Below are 24,552 nucleotides of genomic sequence, written 5' to 3'. Positions count from 1 at the left end.
GAGTGGATATGTAGGCAAATCCAGAGAGGTGTGAGGGGACTAGGATCATAATAGTAGGGAATTTCAATCTCACCCATATTAACAGAAATCACCTTAATGCAAAAGGATTAGATGAGCTGAAATGTTTAAAGTGCATCCAGGAGGGTTTTTCATGCCAGTATGTAGATAGACCTACTGGCGATGAGGCAGTGCAAGATCCGATCCTAGGGAATGAAGCTGGGCAAGTGGTCGAAGTGTCAGTGAGCGAGCATTTTGTGGATAGTGGCCGTAACTCTGTAAGCTTCAAAGTTATTATGGAACGAGCTAAGGATAGTCCAGAAATCAAGTGTGTGAATTGGGGGAAGGTTGATTTCAATATTATTGGACAGGATCTGGCAAATCTAGACTGGGAGCAGCTGCTTGCAGGTAAATGTACATTTGGAGAGTGGAAGTCTTTTAAAAGTGAAATAGTGCAAGTTCAGGGCCAAGATGTTCTTCTAGGAGTGAAGGGCAAGAGCGGCAAGCCTAGGAACCTTGGACGTTAAGTAATATCGAGGGTCTGGTAAAGAAAGAAAAGAAAGCATATTGTGTGTATGGGGGATACCCTTCAGGAGTACAGAGAGTGGAGGGATGAATCGTCAAGCATGACACAGGAGGAGTGTCAGGGGCCTGATTCATGTGGAAACATTGAACTAACTTGAGTTTTCCAACAAGTCAGAGAAGTGATTTTGTGAAGGAAATGGTTAAGGAGAAGGAATAAGGAAACTCAGAAGACTACTTAAAAATTCAATTGTTAGATAAGGAGTCACGAGTAAAAGCAATTTTAGGATTGTCATCAGGATTTTTTTTAAAAACAAAGACTTGTGTGGAATGGGTTTCCAGATAGAATAATGAATGGAAAACCATTGGAATTGTTTAAGAAACTGAAGTGCTTTATGCATGAATGAATTCCGAATATCCCATCCATGCGCTACTTCCATTATCCCACATATTTACCCCGCTAATCTCCTTAACCTACACATCTTGGGATAACAAGGAGCAATTTAGCATGGCCAATCCACCTAATCTGCACATCTTTGTGGACTGTGGGGGGAAACTGGAGCACCCAGAGGAAACTCACGTAGACACAGGGAGAATGTGAAAACTCCACACAGACAGTGACCCCAGACGGGAATTGAACACAGGTCCCTGATGCTGTGAGGCAGCAGTGCTAACCATTGTGCCACCGTGCTGTCCTTTCTCAGACGGTTGCAGGTCTGGAGGAAATTACAGGGACGCGGAGGAATGGGGTCTTGGTGCAATTTGAAAACAAGAATGAGAATTTTAAAATCAAGCATTGCGAAACCAGGAGCCTTATAGGTGGGCAAATATCGGGGTGATAAATGAATGGGATTTGGTGTGAGTTTGGATATGAGAAGCTTTGTTTTGGAGGAGCTCCAGTTTATGTAGGATAAAAGGTGGGAGGCCTGCAGAGTTCAAACAGCCAAGTCTAGGGGTGACAAAGGCATGGATAGAGTTGGATGATGGAACAGAGTTGGAAGTAGATGATCTTGATGATGAGGTGGTTATGTGGTTAGAAGCTATTCTAAGTCCACGACAACACTGTATTTATGAATGGTGTAGTTCCACATCAGAGAGTTGCCAAGGAGAGAGATGGAGAAATCCATTTTTGTCAATGATAAATCATCGTTTGTGAGTAAAACATTCTTTCTGATATTAATTGAAGAGAATTCATTGTATTACTAGTCCTATTCAATTCGGACATAGACCTGAAATATAGATGCCCGGAACTGTGCTCCCTCAATAATGAATTGAAATATAAAGCTTCTTTCAGCTCCATTAGTGTTCTTTCATTAACCCTCCCTTCCATAGTCCTCGATGGAAAAGTAGAATACAGTTTTGTACTGAGTCAGGTCCTGACTGCCTTGTTGGTAGGGTAGACAGGTGGATGCCTGGCTTATCTCAAAAAGGAGAGCAAAGGTATTTGGAGTTCTGTTACAGATTCTTCCAATTAACCAGTGGCAAAATGGGTAAACAAACAGATTTTGCTGTCAACTTCTTGACTGCTGTAGATGGACAATTCAGGCAAAGACCTTTAAAGAGAGAAATGTAGTTTTGGTTCTAACAGTCTACGTTGAAAATGCTGTCAATGTTCCAAAGAACGAATGGCATGGTGACATGGAGGGTGGCACAGTGGCACATAGGGTGACAGAGTGACACAGTTGTTAGCCCAGCTGCCCCTCAATGCCAGGAACCCGGGTTCGATTCCCACATTGTCTATGTGGAGTTTGCATGTTCTCCGCGTGGCTATGTGGGTTTCCTCCGGGTGCTCCACTTTCCTCCTACAGTCCAAAAGACGTGCTGGTTAGGGGCACTAGCCATGCTAAACTCTCCCTCAGTGTATCCGAACAGGCACCGGAGTGTGGGTGACTGGGGGATTTTCACAGTAACTTCACTGTAGTGTTAATATAAGCTGACCTGTGACCCTAATAAATAAACTTAAATTTTATAAGCTATGCTAAAACCAGATTTTATAAATTATATAAATTTTACAATTTTATAGAAATAAATGTTATAATTTAAACCAGACTTTCTAAACGATGCTAAAGCCTTGCTGGCTGTGCAACTAATTATCATCTCTTTGCAGTTGCGAGGTGAGACCAGGTCCTGAGTTCGTCACTAGATCCTACAAGTTTTACTCCAACAACACATTCAAAGCTTATCAGTTTAACTATGGAGACAACCACTGCACACATCCCACCTACACCTTGGTGATCAAAGGGAAACTCCGCTTGCGCCAGGCTTCCTGGATCATTCGAGGAGGAACCGAGGCTGACTACCAACTTCACAGGGTTCAGATCATCTCCCACAACAAGGTGACAGCCGAGGAGATGAGCCTGAAATTGAACAGGTCGTGCCCGGGGTTTGTGCCGGGGCAGAAGTTGTGGGAGCCCAACGTCAGCTACGACATTTGGAGCGACGAGAGCGGCTGTAACTGTTTCCAAGCTCTGAACTTGGCCATGCACGAGCTGCAGCTGCTCAGGGTGGAAAAACAGCACCTGCACCACAATCCCGAGCACGTGATCCAGGAGCTCTTCCTGGGGGATATCCACACGGATTGGTCCCAGCGCATGTACTACAGACCCTCCAGCTATCAACCTGCACTGCAGAATGCTAAGGTATCTCTCATTTTCTGACTGATATTATTGAAACCGGTTATAGAAACTAGAAGCAGGAGGCCATTCAGCCCTTCAAGCCTGCTGTGCCATTCGTTTTGATCATGGCTGATCATCAAATTCAATATCCTGATCCTGCCTTCCCCCCATGTCCCTTGATCCCTTTAACCCCAAGATCCATATCTAATTTCTTCTTGAAATCACACAAAGTTTTGGCCTCAACTACATTCCGTGGTAGTGAATTCCACACATTCACCACCCTCTGGGTGAAGAAATTTCTTCTCACCTCAGTTCTAAAAGGTTTACCCCTTATCCTCAAAATATGACCCCTCGTTCTGGACACCCAACTTTGAGTAAATATGACCTGCAAGTTCCTCCCCAAGCCACTCACCATCCTGACTTGGAAATATTTCATCATTCCTTCCCAGTCGCTGGGTCAAAATGTCGGAATTCCTTCCTTAGGAGCACTGTGGATGTATCTACAACACATGGACTGTGATGGTTCAAGAAGGCAACTTATCACCTTCTCAAGGGCAATTAGGGATGGACAGTCAATGTTGACCTAACCAGTGCTGCCCAGGTCTCATGAATGAATATATTTTAAAAATTCCAGGGCTATGGAGAAGGAACGAGGTAGTGAGATTAATTGGATAGCTGTCCCTGTGATAGCAAAGGCATGATGGGCCAAATGGCCCCCTGTGCTATAATCCTCAATGATTCTATCATATTACTTTGATTTTTTTTGTTCTCTTTTTCAAATATAGTTTTTTTGTTCCATGTTGGGTAATGCTGCAGCTTAACACAGTCTCTCCAATTTCATAACGCCTCAAAATAGAAATTCAGAATGTTAGATAGACTAGCTTGCAACCTTTGCCAAAAGCTGAAGTTGAACAGGAATCAAGATAGGAGCAAGGGAGGAGATGGTAGGAAATAAGCAGAGCAGGGGATGGCGGAGGAAGGCAGCATAGGAAATGGTAGGATACAGACAAAGTAGGAGATGGCAGGATACAGGCAAAGTAGGAGATGGCAGGATACAGGCAGAGTAGGAGATGGCAGGATACAGGCAAAGTAGGAGGTGGCAGGATACAGGCAGAGTAGGAGATGGCAGGATACAGGCAGAGTAGGAGATGGTAGGATACAGGCAGAGTAGGAGATGGCAGGATACAGGCAGAGTTGGAAATGGTAGGATACAGGCAGAGTAGGAGATGGCAGGACACAGGCAGAGTTGGAAATGGTAGGGTACAGGCAGAGTAGGGGATGGCAGGGTATAGGCAGAGTTGGAGATGGCAGGATACAGACAGAGTCGGAGATGGCAGGATACAGGCAGAATAGGAGATGGGGCAGCATACAGGCAGAGTTAGAAATGGTGGGATACAAGCAGAATAGGAGATGGAAGGATACAGGCAGAATAGGAGATACAGGATATAGGCAGAGTAGGAGATGGTAGGATATAGGCAGAGTAGGAGGTGGCAGAAATGGTGCAGGAAATGTAGCGGTTATGGTTAAAAGTTGTTAAAAGAATTAAAGTCCCAATTCCATAAGATACAGAGTGAATGAAAAATTGGATTTCTATTTGAAATTCCGGGGCTGGAATTCTCTGTCCTTGCCTCCACCTGGGATTCTCCAGTCCCGCTGCAGTGAATGGGGTTTTGGCTGAGCACCGAATTCTCCGTTCTCTCTGGCAGCAGTGGCTGGATGAACGAGATCGGAGAATCCTGGCCCTGGAATTTTGCTGTCTGAATTGCATTTTGGAATTTTATTCAAACACTAAACTGGCTTCAAAGTCAGATCTGAACTCAGTGCAGACTAGTATCAGAGGCAACCAACTTTTTTGCTTGGGTGTAGAAGTAAATTATGTGTTAGTCAATCCTGTAATCTTTACTTGTGACAAGCTTTCAAGTATAAATGTAAATCCGGGGAGTTTAAAAATGGAGCAGGGGGTAGATGCAATGTCACTAGGTCAGTAATCCAGAGGCCCGGGCTAATGTTTGTGGAGTGGTGGGAGGGAGGGGAGGACAGGTTCAAATCTCAGCACAGCAGCTGGTGAAATTTAAATTCAATTCATAAAAATCTGGAATTAAAACAAAAGCAAGTCTCAGTAACAGAGACAATGAAACCATTGTCGATTGTCGTGGAAACCTGTCTGGATCATCTGGCCCACATGTGACTCCAGATCCACAGCAATGTGGTTGACTGTTAACTACCCTTTGAAATGGCCACTCAGTTGTAGGGTATTTCGGGATGGCCAACAAATGCTGGCCCAACCAGCGACGCCCACATCCCATGAGACCATAGCACATTCATGATGAGGCAACCTTATCAATCAGGACAAGTGATTATCCAAGTGTAAGAGCCATGATAAGTGAGGTTTCTTCATCAGTGAATTGTTCGTCAGAGTTCCATGTCTATTGGCACAACATCTCTATATTCTATTTATAGGTAAGTCTAGTAGTAACTTGTGGGCCGAAGGGCCTGTTTGTGCTGTAGTTTTTCTATGTTCTATCTCCCTTCATGGCCTTTCTCATCAGTATTATATCACATTCAGTATTGTGCTCCAATTCTAACTTTCCTTTGTCTCTCAGACTTTTGACTTGATTTGATTTATTATTGTCACATGTATTGGGATACAGTGAAAAGTATTGTTTCTTGCACACAATACAGAAAAAGTATACTGTTCATAGAGTATATAGAGGAGAAGTAAATGCAGAATGTAGTGTTACAGTCATAGCTAGGGTGCAGAGAATGATCAACTTAATATAAAGTAAGTCCACTGAAAAGTCTGACGGCAGCAGGGAAGAAGCTGTTGAGTCGGTTGGTACATAACTTCAAACTTCTGTATCATTTTCCCGATGGAAGAAAATGGAAAAATGTATGCCTGAGGTCCTTGACTATGCTGGCTGCTTTTCTGAGGCAGCAGGAAGTGTAGACAGAGTCAATGAATGGGAGGTTGATTTGAGTGATGGACTATGTTCACAACTCTTTGTAGTTTCTTGTGGTCTTGGTCAGAACAGGAGCCATTCCAAACTTAATAACAGGTTTGGCTCAAATAGTTTGTTCTGCTGCTTTAACACCCTTGTACTCTTTCAATTTGCATTAGTCAGTACCAGTTATCTCACAGCGTAGCATAAGTGTGTTGCGGTTCAAGCAGGCGAATCTGTAGAATTTAAGTCTGGTTACTACTTGGCTTGGGACCTTGTCAACTTCCAAGTTTGCCTGTGTCATCCCGTGTTATGATATTTCATTACAACTGCATAACTGACTTGTTTTACCAATTTCAACAATTGCCTCATCTTTGAATCATACACTTCATTTCCTTCTCCACTTATTCAATTATAGAAACACAGAAACTAGAAGTAGGAGTGGGCCATTTGGCCTTTTGAGTCTGTTCCGCCATTCATTTTCATCATGGCTGATCATCAGATTCAATACAAAAATTGCTGGAACATCTCAGCAGGTCTGACAGCATCTGTGGGGAGAAAATAGAGCTCTGACAAAGGGTCATCTGGATTCAAAACATTGGCTCTATTCGCTCGCCACAGATGCTGTCAGACCTGCTGAGATTTTCCTGCATTTTCTATTTTTGTTTCAGATTCCAGCATCTACACTATTTTGCTTTAATCAGATTCAATATCCTGGCCCTGCACCGCGCCCCCCCCCTCCATTCCCACCGCCCGCGCCCCCCCCCCACACCATTCCCTGGATCCATTTAGCCCCAAGCCCCAAGGGGTGGGGGTGGGGGTGGGGGGGTGTGGAAAGAGTGGGGGTTAGAGGGCAGCCCTTCCCTTCAGTTGAAGAGTCAGTCACAAGCTTCAAGGTTAGGTGGATTGGCCGTGCTAAGTTGCCCCTTAGTGTAAGGGGGACTATCTAGGGTAAATGCATGGGGTGATGGGGTTAGGTTCTGGGTGGGATTGTTGTCAGTGCAGACTCGATGGGCGGAATGGCCTTTTTCTGCACTGTAGGATTCTACGATTCCAACATTAGGGGCAGGAGGTTTAGGGGGATGTGAGGTAAAATGTTTTTATCCAGAGGGTGGTGACGGTCTGGAATGTGCTGCCGGGAAGGGTGGATGCCTCACAACCTTTAAAAAGTACCTGGATGAGCACTTGGCATGTCATAATATTCAGGGCTATGGGCCAAGTGCTGGTAGAAGAGATTAGGTGGGAGTTCAGGAGTTTCCTGTATGTCAATGCAGACTCAATGGGCCGAAAGGCCTCTTCTGCACGGTGTGATTCTATGATGTCTCATTTTTAACTTTTACATGTCCGGATTGAGCTTGTCCATTTACATATCCCTGCACTGCATGACTCTATAGCGCCGTTAGTGGTAGATATTGTCAGTGCGGACATGATGGGCTGAAAGGCCCTCTCTGCAGTGTATGACTCCATGTCCCAATATAAATAAGATGGAAATGTTTAGAGGCAAATTTCAAAAGGAGCCTTTGTCACATCTGAATATTCTCAAGAGGAACCATTCCTAGTAATTAACTGAGATGCATTTCCCCATCACGTCGAAAGAGTAATGGCCCCTCTCAATGGACTCAAGGAATGAATGCACTGTGGAACAGGAAAGTACAGGTTCCATGCATGGTACACGCTGAGGTGAACTGAACTAAACCTGACTTCTGGCTGGAAAATGAGAACTAGCCTCACTCTGCAGGTCATGTGGCAAAGGAAAGGAAAATAATGTCATGTTTGTGCCCTTGATTATTCCTGATTGGATTCAGTTTGAGGAGAAGATCAGCCTTGGCTGCCAATTTTTTTGTCTACGGCCTTCCACATCTTAAAAGATGCTCCAAAGAAAAGCAAATAAACTGTAAAGGGGGGGTCAGCCTTTTGTTCAGGCTGGCTAATGCTGCATCAATTAATGGAAGAAATCTTGGTTAAATCTCTCCTCCGGGGCATTTGACATCATCATCTGGATATTCATAATCGAGCATCACTTAATTCCTGCGGCTTCTCTCTGCAGGAAGTGTTATCTCAGTGTCCATCTGACCTACCATCTCAGTGCAGAAATATGAGCTGATGCAAAACCCATTTTCTCTAGACGAACTACAGAAAGTTAAGCACAGGGCATGGATTTTACCAAACAACAAGCAAGACATGCAGGGGAGGGCTCTGAAGAGACCTTGCATGTGGGGCCTCATGCCTTTGATGTAGCCAGCCTGTCCTTTTACTGAACTGCATAAATTATCTCTACTTTGAGACCACCAAGCACTTGGTTAATTTAGGGCACTTTAGCATTTTTTAATACTGATCTTGTAGCATGTCACTGGACAGCAGTTTGGGTAAGTTGCTGTTTTTGAGTCTGCTTTAACAATGAATGCAAGTACTCAAGATACACTGTGCCATATCAGAAAATCTCACAGGCAACACCATTTTGATAATTATCAAAAGAACTAAATTCAGCATCTCATTGTTGCAGGACTTTTCTGTTTGCCAACGTCCAGCATTCTTTGCTGTATGCCTTGCTTTTTGCCTTCTGTGTTGCTTTAAGTATCATGTCCCTGTCCTCTGCCATCTTCAGTGTTGACTTGGGTTGGAGGAAGTTCATGAAGAGCACGAACACTAGTACAGAGCTGTTGGGTTGAATGAATTTACGTAATTCAACATAGTTCAGTTCCCCAAGGTAACCAAAATAGGTATTATATGATGCCTCACCGATAGTCAGCTCAACAGCATTGAAAAGTTAACTTTTTACTCTTCCCATAGATGCTGAGTATTAGCAGCATTTTTCTGTTTTCATTTTGGATGTCAACATGGGCAAAATTTTGGTTTTGCATTCATTTCTTGGTGTTGGTTGGGCAATGAATGTTGGCCAAGGCACTCAGAGAACTTTCTGTTTTAGAAATAGTATCACGGAATCCTTAACATCTACCTGATTTAACAGTTTGGACTTTGTTTTAATAGATTGTCTAAATTTATATTGAATATATATGTTTTTTTTATATTCATTCGTGGGACATGAGCACTGCTGGCTGGCCAGCATTTATTACCCATCCCTAGTTCCCAAGGGCAGTTGAGTCTCAACCACATGAGTGTGGCTCTGGAGTCACATGTAGGCCAGACCAGGTAAGGACGGCAGATTTCCTTCCCTAAAGGATATTAATGAATCAAATGGGTTTTTCCAACAATCGACAATGTCATCAGTAGCCTCTTAATTATTTTCCCATGGCGATATTCAAACCCAGATCCCTATAACATTAGCTGATTTTCAATATCTATATTGTATTTATGCAAGATATTACTGCATTCTGAGCATGATGTTTTGAGTGTGAAGATGTTTAGTTGTACAGCCTGGTATGCATTGTAACTTAGATATATGACATTTAGTTTTTAAAATATGCACATTGTCACATGAAATATATTTTCACTTTTTAAAAAAATCTTCTTTCCCCATAATCCCATAACCTCCCATGCTTCAAACTTAACAATGTTTTCTAAGAATTAAATGCCATCATGTTCGTTATATTAATGACTTGCAAGACATGAGTTCAAATCCAGCTCAGGAATTTAAATTCAATTAATTAAATAGATATGGAATAAAAATGTAATACAGTAATAATGACCAAGAAACTACCAGATGATCATAAAAAAAATCTAATTTACTTATGTCCTTCAGGAAAAGAAAAATGCCACCCTTACCCAGCGTGGCATGGTGGTTAGCACTGCTGCCTCACAGCTCCAGGGACTAAGGTTCAATTCCGGCCTCAAGTGACTGTGTGAAATTTGTATGTTCTCTGCGTGAGTTTCCTCCAGGAGCTCTGGTTTCCTCCCAGAGCTCTGGTTTCCTCCCACAGTCCAAAGATGTTGATTGGCCATGTTAAATTGCCCCTTAGTGTCAGGGGATTAGCAGGGTAAATACATGGAGTTATGAGGATAGGGCCTGGGTAGACTTGCTGTCAATGCAGGTTCGATGGGCTGAATGGCCTTCTTCTGCACTGTTGGGATTCTATAACTCATTGTGACTCAAGACCAACAGCAAATTGGGTGACTTTTAATTGCCCTCTGAAATGGTTTGCTAAGAACACTGTTATATCAAACTGCTACAAAATAGTCTAACAAGAATAGTTCCCTATCTAATAGCATTGTGGCTGTACCTACAGCATAAACTGCAACAGACACACCACTACCTTCTTGTGAGCAATTATTTGTGGGCAGTAAATGCTGAACTTGCCAGGTATGCCCACATCCCCCGTACGAAACAAAATGCTGTTTTTATGTTTGATATTGGAATGGTGCAGAATAGAGTAAAAGAATGAAGAAACTAGCAGCCAGTGAAAGCTTAAGGAGAAAATGCTGGAAAATCTCAGCAGGTCTGGCAGCATCTGTAAGGAAAGCCAGAGAAAACTTCTTTGCTTTGTGCAAAGTGAGAGTATTTTACTAACGTCCATGATATAGGGTGGAATTCCCTTCCCACTGCCAGGATCCTGCAGCAGGGGTGGGGCGACCCATGTAAAACACCACACATATCAGCAGGACCGCACAATCCTGCTGGTGGCCAATGTCAATGGAGTAGCTTCCAGTGCCAGAAAACATGCCACAGGGGCCTGGAAAATCTTGTCTATAGTGTCTGTTATATGGATTAAACAGTGTCAATGCACGTGGATAAAAGAAGCTCTACGTAATGATTTGCAAAACCTGAACAACAACAACAACTTATATAGCAGCTTTACTATAATGAAAAGGCCCAAGGCACTTCACAGGAACTTTTTTTGTGTATTAATACATGTAGCCCAGAGCCCTGTTCTTTGCAGACAGATATAACAGGTACACACATTGTGCCTGTTTCAGGTAGCCGTTCACTGGTTCATTCACAAGACAATGCCTTGAATAATCAGTGTCAAGCTACCTGTTTTAAGCTTCAAACAATACTTGGCAGTTAACTACCAGTCACCATCAACTGACACACTCTCCATGGCAACACCTCTACCAATTACAGCCCATTTACCAACCAATCAGAAATCTCTTCTCATCCAGTATAAATTTGTGATTTGCCTGACATTGCTCTTCTTGCAAACTGTTCCGATGAGTGGAAGACAAAAAGCTTTGATTAAAATAGTCTCTTTTTTCAGCAATATTCAAATTCTGTATCACCAAATGACGATAAAAAATAAGGATTACATCAAGCCACATAAGGAGAAATTAGGTGTCAGATGACCAAAAGCTTGGTCAAAGGCTTTCAGGAATGTCTTATGTTACGACCAGTTACCAGGTGATGTTCCCAAAATTGTTAACCTGGGCAAGATCCTTCAATTTCTTACCATCCAGCTGGGTTATTCCAAATTGTTACACCCCAGATGAGGAGGGATGAATTGCCTCCCTTTCTGCTGATCGCAAAAGATTAATCTAAAAAGATTAATTAATTTCTTTCTTCAGGGACAGGTTTTTCCAATCCCAATATTTTTAAGAAGACAATTTTACCAGGCCTTCTTGAGTTAAAGATAGAGTTTATTAACTAGTAAAGGCAAGAAAATTATAAAACACATGCATATGTATTCAAACAGATTAGAAGTGAGAATTGAGTCCAAAATAAATAAGTAAAGAGAAAAGGTATACGAAACAGTCCTTGACTCATAGGGAACAGATGATTGAGCATTGTAACGTTGCAATTTGAGATTCCAGTAGCGCTGACTTCAGCAGGCAAATTCAGTTTTAAAATTCCAGTGTTCTGCAATTTGCCAGAGAGCTGTGGTCTTTGCTGATTTGGCCTAGTTCAACAAGAGAGAGAGAGAGATGGGTACATACCTGCAAAAAGCTTTTGCAGGGGTGCTGCTGTTGGCTTATTCTTCGGTATCATACACATTCCAACACCCCAGCATTGGTTCACACATATACACAAATGCAGGGCAGCTTTTCAGCTGACTTTTATCCCAGTCTTTGTATATTCCTGGAAGGTAAAATCCAAAAGTTCCTCTGGACATTGCCCGTCTTGATTTCTTCAAGAGATAATACTCATCTCCCATTATGTCCCATTGTCTCCACCTGAGATGGCAATGAGAAGTGTCTAGAAACAGGGTGGAATCCCACTGTCTCTCAGAGTATCACAAACCAGCAATTCAGCCATGACTAACTTTAGATCCTCAGCCATCTTTGGGTTCATGTGTCCATTCTAAAAAAAACTCACAGGTCTTATTTAAAGTTCAATATTTCTGAACATAATTTTGAGTCTTTCATTCTTGTTAAAAGAAGAAGTGAGGTAGAGAGGCAGAATGATATAGAGATGATATTCCAGAGCTTAGGGCCTAAGTATAACTGAAGGCACGGCTACCAATGTTGGAAAAACGCAAACTGGAAGTGTACAAGAGAGTAGAATTTGTGAGGCTCAGATATCTCCATGGGGTGGGGGGTTATAGGGCTGGCAGAGAACACAGAGATAGGGAGGTGTGAGGTGAGGGAGAGAGTTAAAAGCAAGGATGATCATTTTAAAACCAAGATGTTACTTGACTGGGAGCCAATGTAGGCCAGTCAGTGAGAGACGGGTTACGGGTAACAGGACTTGCTTGAATAGTTTATTGACGAGCAAGTGAGGTCAATGCACATCCTGTAACTGCACATATCTTACTCTCAACAAGGCCACTGGGGGGAAATGACACACTCTCTGGCAGAGACCTTGGATGGATTATAAGAACATAGGAACTAGGAGCAGGAATAGGAGTACACCTCTCTGGCCCTTTGAGCCTGCTCCACCATTCAATAAGATCACGGCTGTTCTTTTCATGGACTCAGCTCCACTTACCCGCCCGCTCATCATAACCCTTAATTCCTTTACTGTTCAACAGTTCATCTATCCTTGCCTTAAAAACATTCAATGAGGTAGCCTCATTGGGCAGGGAATTCCACAGATTCACAACCCTTTTTGTGAAGAAGTTTCTTCTCAACTCAGTCCTAAACCTGCTGCTCCATATTTTAAGGCTTTGCCCCCTCATTCTTTGTCTATTTTGTTGCTGCACGGTTTGCAGTTTGAAAACTGGGGGGAACAACAAAAGCACATTTTAAAAATTTGAGTGGAATGGAGTTTAATCAATTGGACAAATCCAGCCATTACAAACCAAGTGTCTCCAATCACTTCCAGACAGAACTCCCAGACAGTGGAAGCTTCATGCTAAAAAATAGTACCTACCAGGATATGGTACCAAATATCTCATAGTTCCCTGGCACTGGCTGGAATTTCGAAATGAAATATTAAGGAAAGGAGGCATTTTCTTCACTGCAAGCAGGTGCACCACATGAACACTGCCAGCAGTCATTCTGTATAAGGTTTAAACAAAGACCATCGCCATAGCAACCTAGTATTTTCATCTGCAGCAAAAAAAATAAATGTGGCGCAGATGCTCCGTGCTGACTGGAAAGTGTCGGGGCTTCAGCCTTCTGCCCGGAGTCTTTCATTCTGTGAGTCATGCTGACCAAAGAAATGAATTAAATCCTCAGATCTTCTCAATGCACAATGATGGCTTCATTCAGCTGGCTGCTTCCTCCCACATCAGAGAAGATTCTTGAATTTGCTTGTTACATGTATCATCTCTTTGTTAAGTCCACGAATACAGGCCATTTCCCGTCCCCTTATCATAGAACCCTACAGTGCAGAAGGAGGCCATTCAGCCCATCGAGTCTGTATCGACCACAAACCCACTTAGACCCAATCCCCATAACCCCATGCATTTTCCCTACCTAATTAATCTCCCTGACAAGGGGCAATTTAGCATGGCCAATCCACCTAACCCACACATCTTTGGACTGTGGGATGAAACGGGAGCACCCAGAGGAAACTCACACAGACATGGAGAGAATGTGCAAACTCCACAGAGACAGTGACCCAAGCCAGGAATCAAACCCAGGTCTCTGGCACTGTGAGGCAACAGTGCTAACTACTGTGTCACCGTGCCATATCATTGCCACACCTCAGAGGCTGTGCTTCAGAAAATAACTATCTGACCCACTTCTAATCACTGTCCATGGAAAATGTGGGCATTGAGTGACGACATGATCAGACATGGATCCCATGGCACAGACATCATTTGAAGTGATGCCTGTGGAACTGTGTCCTAACCAACCTGCCTGTTAACTTATAAAACCGGCGCAATAAAAAGCAATCCTGTCTGCTTCCTGCCCCTGCTGGAAAGTGAGTTATTTTAGGGATGCCAGTTAGAGACAGCATTGGCTGGGCTCTTGGTAAAGGCCTCCACGTTTAAATAGCCTCCCACACATGTCCCACTGATGTTCACACACTTGAACTTAAGGAGAGTAGGGCAGAAAAAAATGGGCGGTGGTAGTGGTGTCGTGGTACGATCACTGGACTAGTATTCCAGGGTAGTGCTTTGGGGACCTGGGTTCGAATCCCACCATGGCAGATGGTGAAATTTAAATTCAATAAAAATCCAGGGTCCCTGACGCTGAGAGACAGCAGTCCTAATCACGGTGCCACCCCTATGCCCAACATGGATTGCATGTTGTAAATATCAAGAATATATGGGGAGGCCTAGTGGTATTATTGCTAGACTATTAATCCAGAAACTCAGTTAATGTTCTGGGGACCTGGGTTCAAATCCCACCTCGGCAGATGGTGGAATTTGAATTCAATAAAAAATATCTGGAATTAAGAATCTACTGATGACCATAAAATCATTGTCGATTGTCAGAAGAAATGAACGGTACGTTAGGGTGGCACTGCTGCTTCACAGCTCCAGGGTCCTGGGTTCAATTCCCGGCTTGTGTCACTGTCTGTGTGGAGTTTGCATGTTCTCCTTGTGTCTGCGTGGGTTTCATCCGGGTGCTCCGGTTTCCTCCCACAGTCCAAAGATGTGCGGGTTAGGTTGATTGGCTATGCTAAAATTGCCCCTTAGTGTCCTGAGGTGCGTAGGTTAGAGGGATTAGTGGGTAAATATGTAGAGATATGGGGGTAGGGCCTGGGTGGGATTGTGGTCGGTGCAGACTCAATGGGCCAAATGGCCTCTTTCTGTGCAGTAGGGATTCTATGATTCTATGATTTCTATGAAGAACCCGTCTGGTTCATTAATGTCCTTTAAGGAAGGAAATCTGTCATACTTATTTGGTCTGGCCTACATTTAACTCCAGAGCCACACAGTGTGGCTCATTCTCAATTGCCCTTGGGCAGCTAGGGATGGGAAATAAATGCTAGCCGGCCAGCAAGGAGCATATCCCACAAATGAATTTTAAAAATTGTATTGAGGCATCTCAGGGTTGATGAGCTTCATTTTGTTAGCCAGGAAACATTATTACTGGAGATCATGGGTAGGAGGAAATAAAGTTGGCGAGAGGGCAAAACTGGGAAAGCCTCAGATATTCAAAGGAAAGGGAGAGCATGAAGCATCTGGCTTACAAATTCTCATGTGAATCCAGCGACATTCCCTGGCACACAGGCTTGGAAATCCTGCCTTTAACGAGGCTGGTCTTTAGTAAAGTGCCTTATGTACTTGGAATGATAACTCACTCCCTGATCTGGTTTTGAGACAGACTCTGTGATAAAGGCTTCGTATAAACATAAGTGCATAAGAGAAGGTCTTTACTCTGAATTAAAGATAAGAAAAGGGACGCTTTAAAGTCTGATATTCTTGCCATTTCCCACACTCTATCGACATGGGAGGGAGGAAGGGAGGTTCAGGAGTGGGTGGGTGCTGATGCAGCAGCAGCTAGTTGTGGTACACCAGCTGTGTCTGTTCATTCAGAAGCTTCATTTCAATTATGGGACAACTTGAATTGTGCTTAAAGGGGCTATTAGTATCATTTGAATCTAATTATTTAATTCTGATTACCAAGTAATTGAAATTTTAGGGTAAAGATCAATTAAATGGAGAGCAAACTGGATTATTTTTTGCTTTTTTTTAATGTCCATCCTGTGATAATAGAAAGAAAATAGAAAGAAAACCCTTTCTTCACTCAAAGGGTGGTGAATCTCTGGAATTCTCTGCCCGTTGAAGGGGTGGAGGCTACCTCACTGAATATATTTAAGTCACGGGTGGATAGGTTTCTGATAGACAGGGGAATTAAGGGTTATGGGGAGAAAGTGAGAAAGTGGAACTGATCCACTTCAGATCAGCCATGATCTTATTGAATGGCAGGGCAGGCTCGAAGGGCTAGATGGCCTACTCCTGCTCCTATTTCTTATGTTCTTAAAACTTGCATTTATATAGCACCTTTCACAAGTGTTTTACTACTAATTAAGTATTTTAAGAGTAGGCATTTTTATGATTGCCATAGAGACCAACAAATTCTTAAAAATAGATTTGAATTCCCAGTGACTGACTCAAAATACCCTGTAAGAAGACTTTAGATTTTAAGGCTTTTACTGCAACAAACACACTAAAAGCAACATCAATAAACATGGCTTAGGAGATAACTATTACTTTAAACTGCAGAAAGAATACTCCCCTTAACTTATTACGAACACAAATCACACACGATGGGTGGGATTCTGCTCTTCCCCCACTCCCACCGTGGTTTCTTTTACAGTGGCAGAGGCAGCCTGCCACTGGCCGGCGGTGAGATCTTCTGGTTTCCCATTGTGTGCGCCCCACCAGGAATCCCGCACCGGGGTTTCACCATTGCCAGGGATGGAAGATCCCACTGGCAGGAATGGTAGGAAAATTCCAGCCCATGTTTATACATTACAGTTCTGCTGGAATTGTGGTGCAGGCTTTCCAGGAGCCAGTCTCCATTTACTCCCACAAGTTCCAATGGGCTCACTTCACCGAGTCATAACATCCATTGTCCATCAGAAGTTTCTTCCCTCTGTCTTCTGAGAATCCTTGAATTGACTTTCAACAGCAAGACCCACTCCAATGATTCATTCCCCTGGCAAAGCCAAGGAGATTGTTCCTTGGTCTTTAAATCTCCACAGGCTCCGTAACCAGAGAATATTCTCTCATCCACATTCTGCCTGATGGGTAACTGAGAACATCCCTTTCCTTGTTGTTTCTTTTCATTGTTCCAGGGACATTCTCCTTCCGTGTGTCTAGGGTTTCTGAGTCAGTAAGTCTCCAGTAGCGAACAATTGCCTCTCCCTTTGTGTTCAGGTGTTAAATCTGGCACTGGGGTTTTAATAGGACCAGTCCAATGCAACGGGTTCATCACTGGGTAAAATCGATCAGAGGTCACATGCTCAATTTTACTTTGAATTAAAAGATAACCACTTCATATAACCTCATATTTGTAATGCTACTGGAGTAATGCAGGAAACATGAAAGCCAGTTTGCACACAGCAAAATCCCACAAATAGCAATGTGGTAGCAACCAGATATTCTATTTTAATTATGTTAAAATCTCTACAGTGCAGAAGGATGCCATTCAGCCCATCAAATCTGCACAAACAACAACCCCACCCAGGCCCTATCCCATGTATTTACCTTACTAATCCCCCTAACTCTAAGGGGCAATTTAGCATGGCCAGTCTGTCTAGCTCACACACCTTTGGAGCGTGGGAGGAAACCGGAGCACCTGGAGGAAACCCACAGAGGCGCACTTGCAAACTCCACACAAGGTCGGAGTTGAACCCAGGTCCCTGGCAGTGTGAAGCAGCAATGCTAACCTCTGCACCTCCCCATGTGTTGATTGAGGGATAAATATTGGTCAGGACATTAGGAATAACTCTCCTGCTGCTCTTCACAATAGCTCCGTGAGTTCTTTTACATCTAAAGACCAGACATGTGGGGGCCTTGGTTTAATACCACAGGGGTAAATATGGTAGCCCTGACAGTGCAGCATTCCCTCAGTACTGCGCTAGAATGCCAGCTCCGAATTTTGTTGGCTTAATGGTAAGAATTAGGTCAACCTTTTTGGATCAATTTGTGCAAGATGGAACTGATAGAGTTTCTCCAAGATGAGTTAGGGGGAAAATATTTCCTACCTACATCAACTGCACATTCATTAAGGACTGTGCTTTGGCCGCTTTATAATTAATGATTGTATACGGTCAAATAAATATAACCAGACCATTTTGTAACAAGGAAAGCAAATTTATCAGGGTGGGAATCGCAGCATTAATGGGAGAGTTATACAAAGGACTGGATTTACTAACCAGAAAACAAGACTTAGTTGTTCTCGGCATTCTGTGCCAGAATTATAGGGAGGGGATAGCTTGATCTTGGAATTGGACATAGCTCGGTGCAACATTGAGGGCTGAAGGGCCTGTACTGTGCTGTAATGTTCTATGTTTCTATTTTACTGCATCCCTCCTTGGTGAACATGCAGATGCATTAACCTTTTGTAGAGATCACCAAACTGAGTATTAAATTTTGTTCTGCAGTTTTTGAAAATTCTGCTGAAGTTCATAAGTAAGAAGTTTCACAACACCAGGTTAAAGTCCAATAGGTTTATTTGGTAGCACGAGCTTTCAGAGTGTTGCTCCTTCCTCAGGTGAGTGGAGAGTTGTGTTCACAAATAGGGCATACATAGATACAGACTCAATTGCAAGATCATGGTTGGAATGTGAGTCTTAACAGGTAATCAAGTCTTTATAGATACAGACAACGCAGTTGGAGAAAGGGTTAAGCATAGGCTAAAGACGTTCTACAACCAGAGAATACTCTCTCATCCACATTCCGCCTGGTAGCTAACTGAGAACATCCCTTTCCCGGCTGTTTCCTTTCATTGTCCCAAGGACATACTACCTCCATGTGTCCAGGTTTTCTGACTCACTAAGTCTCCAATAGCGAACAGTAGCCTCTCCCTTTGTGTTCAGGTGTTAAATCTGGCACTGGGATTTCAATAGGATTTGACCTAAGCCCCAGTCCAATGCAACCAGTTCATCACTGGGTAAAATCAATTGGTCAATTAGAGGTCACATGCTCACATTTATTTTGAATTAAAAAATAACTACTTTATACAATCTCATTTGTAATCCTAATGTAGTAATGCAGGAAACATGACAGCCACCGCAACCTAAAGTTCATAAAACAGCAATGAAATATGCATTGACCAAAGTTAAATCTAATTCCATAATTTATCACCTAGGATTTCAACTTCTGTCATTTCAGAATCACGATCATTCCTGCATGGCCTGTCGGATAATCTATCGATCAAATGAGCATCATCCTCCCATTCTACCTCCAAAGCCAGACTTGACTGTAGGACTGCACGGCCAGTGGGCGAGCCAGCGGTGTGAGGTGCGGCCAGAGGTACTCTTCCTCACCCGCCACTTCATATTCCATGACAACAACAACACTTGGGAAGGACATTATTACCATTTCTCGGACCCCGTGTGCAAGCATCCAACTTTCACCATCTACGCCAAGGGCCGTTACAGCCGAGGAATCCCCTCGACTAAAGTCATGGGAGGAACAGAGTTTGTATTTAAAGGTAACATCAAGTCATATTCTTGACTGTGAATGCCATTGAGGTTATACAAATCAGAACTTGTCCCATTCAGAGCAATAGCATCATCTCAATACCCAAGGCAACCCACCCCTCCTGCCTATACACACACTGGTTGATATAGCCACAAATTGCTCAAACACTTTGGGCGCAATCTTACAAAAAAAATTCTAAGTGCCGAACAAGCGAGAAACTGGGGGAGAATTACGTTGGTCTTTTGGGCAAGTTGCAATCTTATGGCATTTAGTGCAAGGTCATAGTTGGAATGTGAGTCTTAACAGGTAATCAAGTCTTTATAGATACAGACAATGCATGAATTTAATCTGCTGGCAGGGATATGATCCCTGCCAGCAGAGGGCAGGGTGGAGCCTGAGTTCGCTGGGGAAGCCGGCTGCTGAGCTTGAGGGGTGCCATTGCACAGGCGCCCTGATCTTCCACTGTACTGGGAGATTTCCTACCGCGCCACTATCACCCCCTCTCCCTTGGATGTCAGGTCCCCCCACCTCATCAATCAACCCCTGTGCCTGTCTATCCCACCACCGATCGCCACCTTCTGCAGAGTTCCCCAAAGCAATGTAGTTAAGACGAGGTTAAACAACTTAAAGGTAACACTAGGTTGATCAATTCATATTCTTGACTGTGAACCCCATTGAGATTATACGAATCCAAACTTGTCCAATCCAGAGCAATCTGAGTACCCAAGGCAACCCACCCCTCCTACCTATACACACACTGTTTGTAGTGTGCACATGATCTGTGCTGCTGATATGGCTACCAAATATTGGTTGTATAGATTCAGATGGCATTGTGTCTTTACCTGTCCTGACCAGTGCTTCCACCACTGGTCACCGACATATCCCTCCTCAAAGCACACTGAAATTTGAAAGCATTTTGGATTATTCTTGATTGTCAGTCAGCTAAAACAACATTCCTTTCTCATTTTCAATATTTTTATAACCAGTGTACAAAATGTTCAAAGAAAATGTCAAACTGATTTTTGTTTCAATAACGCCATGATTGTTTTCCCCTGGGCTGCTCAGTGCAAACCCCTGAGGAATAAGCTTGCATTTCTGGGGGCTCTTGGACAGCCTGGGCAGTTGGCAACCCCGGCTGCTGAGGCTCCAGACTCATTAATTACTCCACGTGAGTTATTTATTTTCACCTCAAGCAAGTAGATTGCAGAAGACCAAAGGCTGTTCGAAAGGGGAAAGTGCACTTGTCACAAACAGCAGTGTGAGCACTTAGGGTGGCACGGTAGCACAGTGGTTAGCACTGCTGCTTCACAGCTCCAGGGTCCTGGGTTCAATTCCCGGTTCAGGTCACTGTCTGTGTGGAGTTTGCACATTCTCCTCATGTCTGCATGGGTTTCCTCCAGGTGCTCCGGTTTCCTCCCATAGTCCAAAGATGTGCAGGTTAGGTTGATTGGCTATGCTAAGAAATTTCCCCTTAGTGTCCAGGGATGTGTAGGTTAGAGGGGATTAGTGGGTATAATATGGGGGTAGGGCCTGGGTGGGATTGGGTTTGGTGCAGACTCGATGGGCCGAAGGGCCTCTTCCTGCACTGTAGGGTTCTATGATCTAGCACACATTCACATGAACATTAAAGCCACCATAACACTGTTCCTGTGCCTGAGTGTGCAAAACTGAATATGGCACAATCCCACCACAATGCTAATATCCCATGATGAATGGTTAAGATCAGGCTACAATGGGCTGCCAAAAATGTACTGCACTTGTTGGCATTCAATCTACTATAGCATTGGAACAACTGAATGTTACTTTATTGCACAATACAGGCATTCAAACACTGGAGGCAAAAGCATTAGATGTTGCCATGTGTCCAAGTCACTCTTTCCAGACTGATTCCTACCATTGCAAATTCAAACCACTTGATCTTCATAATTCTTCTGTTACCCAAAGCACAGAAGGATTTCAAAAGGACCATAATTATGTGCTTGAGTATATAAGCCATGCATAACAAGCATGACTTAATATTTATTTAATGGTGGTGTTAAGCCCCTTAAGGGGTTGGCACCTTAGGAGACAGAGAATGTGTGCATTTAATGGCATTCCACAAAGCAGAATGATTGTCATTATGTGCACAGGATGTCACACCGGCTTCAGGGTGCATTCCATTTCTAATCAGACCAAAATCATAGAATCCTTGCAGTGCAGAAGGAGGCCATTCAGCCCATCGAGTATGTACCAACTTTTAAACAGGCTCATCCTCTAATCCTACAAATTTACCTACTAACCCCCTACCTTGGAACGCCGAGGGGGAGTTTAGTATGGCCAATACATCTAACCAGCATGTCTTTCGGACTGTGGGAGGAAACCCACGCAGACATGGGGAGAATGTGCAGACTCCACACAGTCACCCACGGCTGGAATTGAACCTGGGTCTCTGGCACTGTGAGGCAGCAGTGCTAACCACTGTGCCGGCCCCTTAGAGCTGTGTACACATTAACAAAGATCAATAGAAGTCGGCAGGCTTTAGCCAAATTTTCAAGGTTTTTTTATAAGTACATCGTTAGCAGTCTGACATGTGGCCGAACAATGTTAAAGGTATTCTTTCTTACCCCTTCAGTTGTACGTTAGCTGTAATGTGCGCAGAATAAAAGCATGCGTTCCCAAACATGTGTTAAAATAAAGGCAGAGGGAAAAATAATGAGTGCCAGTTTAAATGCATTCTTACCGCACTGTGTAACAATTGTTGGATTAGAGTAGAATGATCTCCACCCAACATCTAAATTATATTATATACGCCTGGGATATTTCAGGATGATATTGGATGCCCAAAGTTTTCTATTCCTGACTATTAAGATCCCTCACTTTGACAAGGACAAAAATGAATCAAAGAAACAAAAAACACATTGAAACCTGCAAACCCTCCCACTATGGGGGCGGCACGGTGGCACAGTGGTTAGCACTGCTGCTTCACAGCGCCGGGGACCCGGGTTCGATTCCCAGCTTGGGTCACTGTCTGTGTGGAATCTGCACATTCTCCCCATGTCTGCATGGGTTTCTTCCAGACACTCCAGTTTCCTCCCACAGTTTGAAAGACGTGGCTGGTTAGGTGCATTGACCCAAACAGGCGCTGGAGTGTGGCAGAATTTCACAGTGACTTCATTGCACTGTTAACGTAGGCCTTACTTCTGACTAAGAAATAAATGGATAAACATTAATAAACCAATCTGAAATATCCTACATAGAAAATAGAAGCCTGCCCCGCCATTCATCTAGATCATGATTAATGTCCTGATCTCTCCGTCACTTATTGCCACCTAATGTTGTTTGAGCAAAACTGGTTTCATTTAATACTGATTGTTTGGCATGATCTTTTTGTTTTAGTGAACCATATGAAGGTGACACCAATGGATAGTGCTACTGCATCACTCCTCAATGTATTCAATGGCAATGGCTGTGGTGTTGAAGGGTCCTGGCACGTAGGAGTGGAGCAGGACGTCACTCATACCAATGGCTGCGTGGCTTTGGGGATACGCCTGCCTCACACTGAGTACGAGCTCTTTAAGATGGAACAGGACTCCAAAGGACGATACCTTCTGTTCAACGGGCAAAGACCTAGTGATGGATCCAGTCCAGACAGGCCAGAGAAGAGGGCCACATCTTATCAGGCTCCTTTAGTCCAGTGTGCTGCATCTGCGGTCGGGCCGGATGAGTCAATGGAGGATGGCATCCGAGGAAAATCAATCGACAATGGATCCCAGAGAAATTACCGCTCTGACGGTGCTTTTGTGTTACTGTTTATTTGTGCGCTGCCTTCTGTGATCAAGCACATCTTCCACTGAGCACAACCTCGCCTTGCCGTGGCTTCTCTGATGGAAAACTTTGACTCGAATTCTTTTCGCCATCCAGACAGTTTATTTACCTGACGCACTTCAACGCCGAAATACTGTTCCCCCATTTGAGGGCGTCAGCATCAATTTTCCACTCTGAACTCTCTCCAGTCAGTTTCAGGCACGGAACATGTAGCACCTACTGCACAACAGTAATAGCACTTTATTACGATGGAAGGTTTTAGCCGGCATGCACTGTAAAAATGTATATAGTTTGCCAAGTATATTCAAGCTAATGTCATCTGTAGTATTCTGCCCCCAGTGACTATATGCTTCAGGTAACTCCAGAGGGTATTTTTAATCAGTAAATTGAATAGTCTTTGTATATTTGAGTATGGAGTTGTAAAAAACAAATTATGGCTAACAGATATAAAGGAGCTACTGTCTTCCATAAACAGGAACATCAGTTAAAAATACATAAGGAATTAATTAAGGCATCAAGAAAATACCATTTCTATATTTTAGTTTTCTTGACATGGATACAAGTTTAATTTCTATTACAGGTAACAATATTTCTGCTGTGGGTTTTGTGTGGCACTTGTTAATCGGTTACTTTGTTAAAAATCTAGGTATAGGTTCGACATTATTTATATTCCATGTCACCAGACTTGTTTTTACTGGACTTGTTTTTTTTAAACTTTTGGCATCATTCATTTTCTTACGGTTTTAGAAATCACAATTAAGCACATATTTTTGAAAAGTGTGTTTTGGGCAACTGTATAAGTAAATCATTATAATGTTGTTGAACTATTTCCCGGTCTAAATCTGTTGTCTGCCTGCTGCTCCATTTTCCTTGGTCATTTCTATAGAAAGCACAAAAAGCTTAGGGGTAAGTTTTTCACTCAGAGGGTGGTGAGTGAATGGAATCGGCTGCCGTCAGTGGTGGTGGAGGCGAACTCGCTGGGGTCTTTTAAAAGACTTCTGGATGAGTATATGGGGTTTTATGGGATTGGGGGTTATAGATAGGTGTTGATGTGATTGGCGCAACTCGTGGGCCAAAGGGCCTGTTTGTGCTGTAGTGTTCTATGTTCTATGTTCTAAGCTTCAGATCAGGTTCATGGTTTTCTCAAATTGCAAATGGTATTCCATAATTGTGCATTTGTGCCAGCGAGCATGTTGTTCAAATCATGTCCCAATATTTAGTTTAGTGTCACAAAACACTTCGACACCTTGTGATAAGGACTTAGGAATATATGAGGTGTGGGATGCCCAAAAT

The 24,552-nt window shown here is 43.3% G+C and overlaps 1 protein-coding gene across 1 annotated transcript in view; it reads left to right on the top strand.

Annotated features, from left to right (window-relative positions):
• LOC145347086 (protein APCDD1-like) overlaps window positions 1-24,088 on the top strand; it is a 37,000-nt gene extending 12,912 nt beyond the window's left edge. Inside the window, exons 3-5 of the mRNA XM_080194997.1 lie at window positions 2,627-3,158; window positions 19,144-19,465; window positions 22,831-24,088. Coding sequence (XP_080051123.1) covers window positions 2,627-3,158; window positions 19,144-19,465; window positions 22,831-23,288 — 1,312 coding nt within the window. The 3' untranslated portion in view covers window positions 23,289-24,088. The remainder of the gene's footprint in view (window positions 1-2,626; window positions 3,159-19,143; window positions 19,466-22,830) is intronic.
• The last annotated feature ends 464 nt before the right edge of the window (window positions 24,089-24,552 follow it).

This window comes from Carcharhinus amblyrhynchos, chromosome 8 (assembly GCF_965287045.1).
Source record: "Carcharhinus amblyrhynchos chromosome 8, sCarAmb.v2.hapA, whole genome shotgun sequence".
NCBI lineage: Eukaryota > Metazoa > Chordata > Chondrichthyes > Carcharhiniformes > Carcharhinidae > Carcharhinus > Carcharhinus amblyrhynchos.
Note: the sequence above shows the minus strand (reverse complement) of the source record. Positions and strands in the feature narration are given on the sequence as shown.